This window comes from Salmo trutta, chromosome 22 (assembly GCF_901001165.1).
Source record: "Salmo trutta chromosome 22, fSalTru1.1, whole genome shotgun sequence".
In the NCBI taxonomy this organism is placed as follows: domain Eukaryota; kingdom Metazoa; phylum Chordata; class Actinopteri; order Salmoniformes; family Salmonidae; genus Salmo; species Salmo trutta.
In genome coordinates, this window is record NC_042978.1 from 50,849,841 (window position 1) to 50,860,034 (window position 10,194).

The 10,194-nt window shown below is 35.4% G+C and overlaps 1 protein-coding gene across 4 annotated transcripts in view; it reads right to left on the minus strand.

The window, feature by feature from the left end:
• Nucleotides 1–7,713, minus strand: part of LOC115158913 (ubiquitin-protein ligase E3A) — a 51,622-nt gene extending 43,909 nt beyond the window's left edge. Inside the window, exons 1-5 of one of the 4 annotated variants that reach the window (XM_029708337.1) lie at nt 7,447–7,713; nt 6,517–6,560; nt 2,110–2,417; nt 1,074–1,741; nt 703–780 (exon numbers count right to left, since the gene is read on the minus strand). In XM_029708337.1, the coding sequence (XP_029564197.1) occupies nt 703–780; nt 1,074–1,741; nt 2,110–2,417; nt 6,517–6,518 (1,056 nt within the window). In that variant the 5' untranslated portion in view covers nt 6,519–6,560; nt 7,447–7,713. Of the gene's footprint in view, nt 1–702; nt 781–1,073; nt 1,742–2,109; nt 2,418–6,516; nt 6,561–6,707; nt 7,110–7,446 lie in introns of those variants that run through there. The other 3 variants (XM_029708339.1, XM_029708336.1, XM_029708338.1) reach the window with 3 other exon arrangements.
• Nucleotides 7,714–10,194: the final 2,481 nt, after the last annotated feature.

Sequence of the window (10,194 nt, forward strand, 5' to 3'; positions counted from 1 at the left end):
TCGGTTCTACTCCTAGGTATTGCTAATGGGCCTCGGTTCTACTCCTAGGTATTGCTAATAGACCCCTTGGTTCTACTCCTAGGTATTGCTAATAGACCCCTTGGTTCTACTCCGAGATATTGCTAATAGACCCCTTGGTTCTACTCCTAGGTATTGCTAATAGACCCCTTGGTTCTACTCCGAGGTATTGCTAATAGACCCCTTGGTTCTACTCCGAGGTATTGCTAATAGACCCCTTGGTTCTACTCCGAGGTATTGCTAATAGACCCCTTGGTTCTACTCCTAGGTATTGCTAATGGGCCTCGGTTCTACTCCTAGGTATTGCTAATGGGCCTCGGTTCTACTCCTAGGTATTGGACCTTGGTGCTACTCCTAGGTATTGCTAATAGACCCCTTGGTTCTACTCCGAGGTATTGCTAATAGACCCCTTGGTTCTACTCCTAGGTATTGCTAATAGACCCCTTGGTTCTACTCCTAGGTATTGCTAATAGACCCCTTGGTTCTACTCCTAGGTATTGCTAATAGACCCCTTGGTTCTACTCCTAGGTATTGGACCTTGGTGCTACTCCTAGGTATTGCTAATAGACCCCTTGGTTCTACTCCTAGGTATTGCTAATAGACCCCTTGGTTCTACTCCTAGGTATTGTTAATAGTTTCTATAGAACGAGCATGTCTGTCACATCAGATTGACCAAAACAGTACCTTCAGACACTTGGCTGCAGCCACAACACACTCATCATCGTTGACCAGACTGTCGCTGTCGTACTCGTTGCTGATTACCTTAAGAAATGACAATAATACATTTAAAAATGTGTATAACAGCTAAAAGCATTTCACTGTACTGTTTACAACTGCTGTATCCTGTGCATGTGACAAATCACTTCTGGTTTAGATTGAGTTAGCGCTATTCATTACAGATGAATCAAACTCTAGCTAGGTAGAAAAAAAAAAAGACAAAATGCATAAAGAATATTGAGCATGTAACTGTGCATTCTGTATAATTCAGTCTTGTCGACTGCAAGCCTGAATGAAATAAAAAAAAAACTCAAATCTGATAAAGAATGTAACGTTACCGTGTAGGTGATGAGCTGCTGGAAGGTCTCCATCATACGCCTGATGTGCTCTACACTGTACTGAGACCACAGGCGAGTCAGCTTGGCCAGGGCAGGCAGAGGGAGTTTACTCATACACTTACAGAACAGAGGCATGGCCATCTCCAGGTACTCTGGGCTGTGGAGGCTGCTGTTCTCCATCACGATGATGAAGATGTTTAGGTAGTCTGGGTTGGTGTTGTACACGTCTAGATAGGTCAGATCCAGCTCTACGTTGGGAGTTAGGTAGACCAGGGCGTTGAGGAAGGCCGATTCGATCTTCTCGTTGGAGAGGAGTCTGTCGTACACTCTCCTCACAGCTTCTATGTCCACCGAGACCTCCACAGGACCCAGTCTGTTCTCCGTCGATCCCGTCGCTCCTTCCATGGACGCCGAGGCCTCCGATTCCTGCTCCATGGCCGTGGTTCTCTCCTTGTCATCCTCGTCCTTGTCCTCATCTTTGGCCTGGTGGGTCTTGCGCTGCTCCTTGGTGTTGGGGTGTTGTTCCTTGTCTTTCCTGAAGCTCTGCACCAGAGCGTCAGCGCTGGAGAAGATCCTCCCGATGACTCGGATCAGAGGAGAGTAGTCCTTCTTCCCCTCGCAGATACTCAGGATCTCATACACCTTCTCCTCGGTCAGGTAATGCACCTCTGGACACAGAGAGATCACAGAGAAAATGAATGCATGGGCAACCATTTGATTCTCTCTAAAATGAATGCATGGGCAACCATTTGATTCTCTCTAAAATGAATGCATGGGCAACCATTTGATTCTCTCTAAAATGAATGCATGGGCAACCATTTGATTCTCTCTAAAATGAATGCATGGGCAACCATTTGATTCTCTCTAAAATGAATGCATGGGCAACCATTTGATTCTCTAAAATGAATACATCGGCAACCATTTGATTCTCTCTAAAATGAATGAACATTGAATAGCAATAGAGAAAAAAAAGGTCACACAGGGCAGTGCACTATTCAGGGTGCCATTTTGGGACTGTGAAAAGTATTGTGTTTACCTCTGAAGTCTTCCCTAGGGGGAAACAGGTTGTCTTCATGGTCTGGCATCTTCCCGTGACGGTCGCCCGATAAGGCAGGGTGGGTTTCTTTGGCACTGCTGTTGTCAGGGAAGGCAGTAGAGTGACGACCACACAGTTTGGCATTCATTTTATAGAGCTCCAGGGCTCTGATAGCCGCCGTGTTGTGATCCAGCGGTTGAAAACCAAGACATGAAGCACAGAACTCATTCGTGCAGGCCCCATTTCCACAGCCCTCCGTTAACTGGCAAAAGTAGCGCTCAATTAGATGCTTTGCAGCCGCTCTCTTCCTGTACAGGACATTCAGACAGGAAGTGACAAGGTTTTAGTACGATGACCATTGAAAAGGAAGCTTGCTCATCACATGACTAACAAAAACACACACAGATAGATCAACTTTACAATGTTATTTAGAAAGCACAAAAACAATCAAAACAGTCAGAATAAACTAGCGATGCAAGAGTTAAGCTAAATGTACTAATCGTAAGTTAATCACAGCACTGCATGCATTTGGAGGAAAATGTAGTAGGCCTATGATTTGGCTCCAATGTTGCAAATTGATCCATGTCAAAAATGACGACATGTTAAAAATGAACTGACTGAATCACCATAGTGTCATATCAGATTAACAATCTATCCTGACATATCAGAATGATAATATCTATCCTTACATCACAATGTCATATCATATCAGAGTGATAATATCTATCCTTACATCACAATGTCATATCATAATGATAATATCTATCCTTACATCACAATGTCATATCAGAGTGATAATATCTATCCTTACATCATAATGTCATATCAGAATGATAATATCTATCCTTACATCACAATGTCATATCATATCAGAATGATAATATCTATCCTTACATCACAAAGTCATATCAGAATGATAATATCTATCCTTACATCACAATGTCATATCATATCAGAATGATAATATCTATCCTTACATCACAATGTCATATCATATCAGAATGATAATATCTATCCTTACATCACAATGTCATATCAGAGTGATAATATCTATCCTTACATCATAATGTCATATCAGAATGATAATATCTATCCTTACATCACAATGTCATATCATATCAGAATGATAATATCTATCCTTACATCACAATGTCATATCATATCAGAATGATAATATCTATCCTTACATCACAATGTCATATCAGAATGATAATATCTATCCTTACATCACAATGTCATATCATATCAGAATGATAATATCTATCCTTACATCACAATGTCATATCAGAATGATAATATCTATCCTTACATCACAATGTCATATCATATCAGAATGATAATATCTATCCTTACATCACAATGTCATATCAGAATGATAATATCTATCCTAACATCACAATGTCATATCATATCAGAATGATAATATCTATCCTAACATCACAATGTCATATCAGAATGATAATATCTATCCTTACATCACAATGTCATATCATATCAGAATGATAATATCTATCCTAACATCACAATGTCATATCAGAATGATAATATCTATCCTTACATCACAATGTCATATCAGAATGATAATATCTATCCTTACATCACAATGTCATATCAGAATGATAATATCTATCCTTACATCACAATGTCATATCATATCAGAATGATAATTTCTATCCTAACATCACAATGTCATATCATATCAGAGTGATAATATCTATCCTTACATCACAATGTCATATCATATCAGAGTGATAATATCTATCCTTACATCACAATGTCATATCAGAATGATAATATCTATCCTTACATCACAATGTCATATCATAGCAGAATGATAATATCTATCCTTACATCACAATGTCATATCAGAATGATAATATCTATCCTTACATCACAATGTCATATCATAGCAGAATGATAATATCTATCCTTACATCACAATGTCATATCAGAATGATAATATCTATCCTTACATCACAATGTCATATCAGAATGATAATATCTATCCTAACATCACAATGTCATATCAGAATGATAATATCTATCCTTACATCACAATGTCATATCATATCAGAATGATAATATCTATCCTTACATCACAATGTCATATCATATCAGAATGATAATATCTATCCTTACATCACAATGTCATATCAGAATGATAATATCTATCCTTACATCACAATGTCATATCAGAATGATAATATCTATCCTTACATCACAATGTCATATCATATCAGAATGATAATATCTATCCTTACATCACAATGTCATATCAGAATGATAATATCTATCCTTACATCATAATGTCATATCAGAATGATAATATCTATCCTTACATCACAATGTCATATCATATCAGAATGATAATATCTATCCTTACATCACAATGTCATATCATATCAGAATGATAATATCTATCCTTACATCACAATGTCATATCAGAATGATAATATCTATCCTTACATCACAATGTCATATCAGAATGATAATATCTATCCTAACATCACAATGTCATATCAGAATGATAATATCTATCCTAACATCACAATGTCATATCAGAATGATAATATCTATCCTTACATCACAATGTCATATCATATCAGAATGATAATATCTATCTTTACATCACAATGTCATATCAGAATGATAATATCTATCCTTACATCACAATGTCATATCATATCAGAATGATAATATCTATCCTAACATCACAATGTCATATCAGAATGATAATATCTATCCTTACATCACAATGTCATATCAGAATGATAATATCTATCCTTACATCACAATGTCATATCAGAATGATAATATCTATCCTTACATCACAATGTCATATCATATCAGAATGATAATATCTATCCTTACATCACAATGTCATATCAGAATGATAATATCTATCCTTACATCACAATGTCATATCATATCAGAATGATAATTTCTATCCTAACATCACAATGTCATATCATATCAGAGTGATAATATCTATCCTTACATCACAATGTCATATCATATCAGAGTGATAATATCTATCCTTACATCACAATGTCATATCAGAATGATAATATCTATCCTTACATCACAATGTCATATCAGAATGATAATATCTATCCTTACATCACAATGTCATATCAGAATGATAATTTCTATCCTTACATCACAATGTCATATCATATCAGAATGATAATATCTATCCTTACATCACAATGTCATATCATATCAGAATGATAATATCTATCCTTACATCACAATGTCATATCATATCAGAATGATAATTTCTATCCTTACATCACAATGTCATATCAGAATGATAATATCTATCCTTACATCACAATGTCATATCATATCAGAATGATAATATCTATCCTTACATCACAATGTCATATCAGAATGATAATATCTATCCTTACATCACAATGTCATATCAGAATGATAATATCTATCCTTACATCACAATGTCATATCATATCAGAATGATAATATCTATCCTTACATCACAATGTCATATCAGAATGATAATATCTATCCTTACATCACAATGTCATATCATATCAGAATGATAATATCTATCCTTACATCACAATGTCATATCAGAATGATAATATCTATCCTTACATCACAATGTCATATCAGAATGATAATATCTATCCTTACATCACAATGTCATATCATATCAGAATGATAATATCTATCCTTTCATCACAATGTCATATCAGAATGATAATATCTATCCTTACATCACAATGTCATATCAGAATGATAATATCTATCCTTACATCACAATGTCATATCAGAATGATAATATCTATCCTTACATCACAATGTCATATCATATCAGAATGATAATATCTATCCTAACATCACAATGTCATATCATATCAGAATGATAATATCTATCCTTACATCACAATGTCATATCATATCAGAATGATAATATCTATCCTTACATCACAATGTCATATCATATCAGAATGATAATATCTATCCTAACATCACAATGTCATATCAGAATGATAATATCTATCCTAACATCACAATGTCATATCATATCAGAATGATAATATCTATCCTAACATCACAATGTCATATCAGAATGATAATATCTATCCTTACATCACAATGTCATATCATAGCAGAATGATAATATCTATCCTTACATCACAATGTCATATCAGAATGATAATATCTATCCTTACATCACAATGTCATATCAGAATGATAATATCTATCCTTACATCACAATGTCATATCAGAATGATAATATCTATCCTTACATCACAATGTCATATCAGAATGATATTTCACAATACATGTTCAGTCCAATTGTGTGCCAAATGAGGTGTCTCATGGGAATATGGGGGTATTAGTAGTAGTAGTAGTAACATGCCTGTACCTGATACTTACATTCGGCTTGGTTTAGTGTCCTCTATGATGTAGGTAACTGTACTCTGAAACGGACAAGATGGGAGGAAGTTAAGGAACTAACCTTTGAGGTTCATCTTTATATTAGGCTTCCCAAAATAAAAACGTCCATATTCGGGAATAATAACTAACGAAAAAGACAAGATATAAAAACAGGTATACAGTTCAACTACCTCATATTCATTTGTTTCCTTCGACATTGGTTAAGTCTTGCTTTTAGTCAGTCAGAATATGGTTCGTTCTGCCCGGAAGATAATATTCTACAGCCACCAACTGATGTCAACAAACTCATTACAATTGTTGCAACATTACTATATTTCGGTTGGGGTGTATTCATTACGGAAACCGTTTACCGTTTGAGAACCAAACGGAAGCTAACGGAACGGACACCGGGGAACGGACCTACTGTGAATTTGTCCAATGGAAACTCTCGTTTGCGTTTCCCCATTTGGAGTAAAAGGTTTCTGTTGCAAAAAAAAAATGTTTTACAACGTTATCGACGTAATGATTACAACCCCCTGGCTACAGGTCATGTTGCAACACGGTTGAAATGTTGACAAACACAAGTTTAGTCCGACGTTTGTTCACATCAAACGTGTCCCGAACTGTCACCACAGTAACCAGCGAGTTGAGAAGAATCTAGATCATTCTAGTTCAATCTGAAATAAAAACCCATATTATGTCCAACTGGAGGGTGGATTACTGAGTAAAATAATAAAATAATAATAATAATAATAATAATAATTTAAAAAAAAGTAAAATCACTGCAAACATGTATGAATATTTTTTGGGGGCGATGTTTCTACACGCTGTTGACGGAATCACCTCGGACATGATTGGCAGTAAATCGCAGTCCTGCAGTATCCCCGGTATTAGCGAGCTACCGTGAGATAGATAGTGTATACTACCGACCTGGTGAGCGGTAGCCGAGTCATTCAGGGGCGGATTTTCTGTCTGTGGTCAAATCAGCTTTCCTTCGCCAGTCTTGTTCTCACGGTTTCCTTGCTCTATAAAATACTATATTCGACACTTACTATATATATATACTATTCGAATGGATGTTCTGCGTACCAAATAATACGATACAAGTTTGGTTTTTTAGGCCTGCTTTTAAACTCTCAGGTCACAAAACATACACGACCATTTTTTTTGTGTCAACACGGAGATGTATCCCGGCATGCAGCGCATGGTCATCCCCCCATAAAACAGAACATTTAGAATTAGAAGACTAGAAGGATCTTGAACATTGTTATTGACTAGATGTCGGCCATTTTGGTCAGGGAGTTGGTCAACACATAATTTGGCAGTGCTGTGATAAGATATTTGTGATAAGAATTAATCTGACCTTTATATTTGTTATCTAGTTTTAGAAGAATGATTCCATGAATGTTTTTTAATGAACTGCCAAGATTCTGTTCAAACAATGCAGTCAATAGATGCGTTAAAGTGTTCGATGGAAAGTAGACAACTTGATAGTTAGGTGGGACTTGCGAAGATTTATACTTCTTATTCTTCTGCACGCTACTGCTCTTACACTCTGTAAACTAGAAATGCCATTCCAACATTTTAAAGCGTGCAGACTAGTCTGGAATAATACGTTTGCAATACAACTTTTGTTTCTTCATATGATTTATACTTTTTTAAACTATACATTTGTTTGTCTCTGTTTTTGTCCATCTTCATTCACTTTAATGGGATTTTTGTTTTTGTTTTGTTGCAACATTCTAAAGCTCCACACTGTGACATCATCACTTCCAACTTCCGTTCACCTGTAAATACAACAAAGCACCTTTTGACACAAATCAGCAACTTTAACCACTTTGCCAAACACTTACACAAAAACAATTAAGAGGGTATGCTATCTCCATCTACTTCTCTGCAATTCGGAAAACAGAAATATATTGTACAGATCTAATGATACAGCTGTTTTAGTCATTTTTGACTACTTTTCCAGCACTTTAGTTTGCGTTCGTAAATTTACTCTGGTTATCTATTTTCTGATTTCACAGCATTCTGGTCTGAGTTTTCCAGCAGAATAACTGATGAATTTACAAACGTGTAACACCCGTCGAATATGACCGGTGTCTGGAAACGTTGGCAAAAATACGGAATTCAATTGTTGCCAGCATCACAGTTACAGGCCTACGCTCGGGGCTCCCGAGTGGCGCAGCGATCTAAGGCACTGCATCGCAATGCTAGATGTGTCTCTACAGACCCTGGTTTGATTCCAGGCTATATCACAACCGGCCGTGATTGGGAGTCCCGTTGTGCGGCGCACACTTGGCCCAGTGTTGTCCTGGTTAGGGTTTGGCCTTCATTATAAATAAGATTTTATTATTTATTTAAAAAATGTATTTATATATATATATTTTTTTTCTTCATTTTTTAAAATTATTATATATATATATATATATATATTATTATTTTTTTTTAGGGTGTAGATCAGCTTTAATATTGCGGATAGATTGTTGCTTCCATCAATGTAATTGTCTGCATCATTTCCAATCCCCCATATATTTTTGGGGTAAATATATCTATCTATATATATATATATATATATATATATATATATATATATATATATATATATATATATATATATATATATATATACATACACATACCCACATACATATATATATATATATACATACATACATACATACATAAACATTCATACGTATACACATATATATACCACAGGAGGTTGGTGAACCTTAATTGGGGAGGTATATACAGATATACATATTCACACTTTTTTGTTGTTGGAATATTCCTTTATTATTCCCCAAACCCTACCACCTTTCCCCCAATTGGAATAAACTAATAAACAATAACATTTAGGCTTCTACCTTCAGTTTATACATCTAATACACATGTTACAGACACAATCTGTTTTACAATAGTTATATTTTGTTTGTTTTTAATCCTTCCTCTATTTCTAATGTCCCTCCAGTTTGATTTCTATTTGTAACTGTGCTATTTCACAAACGTTCTGAACCTATATACATTTTACAGACCCCGTATGTTTTACATTTGTTATCTTGTTTTTATTAGTTCCACCCTTCAGCTCCATTCAACCTCTCCCATCTATCTCTCCATTTTGGATTTCTATTTGCCATATATTTTTCAACTGCTCTGTGATACTTCACAAAAGTACTGAACCTTTTTATTCTCATAATTTCTACAGATTGTAAATTAAAGATTTTTTTGCTAAAATAATTATTATATTATTGTAAATAACAATGTGTTCTTAACTGACTTGCCTAGTTAAATAAAGGTTAAATAAAAAAATAACAAAATACATTAAAAACATGTAGATGGCTCCAGTTGTCATTGAAGTAGATTTGACTTTGTACATTTTCTAAATCTCGTTCCAAACCAGAGATTGATGTAGGGAATCATGTCCTACAGTAATTAGACTTTTCATCAGTAAACTCAGTCCCTACACTCATCCACAATGAACAGGAACCATAGTCTGTGACAGTAACTTGGACAGCAACCATGGTCTGTGACAGTAACTTGGACAGCAACCATGGTCTGTGACAGTAACTTGGACAGCAACCATGGTCTGTGACAGTAACTTGGACAGCAACCATGGTCTGTGACAGTAACTTGGACAGCAACCATGGTCTGTGACAGTAACTTGGACAGCAACCA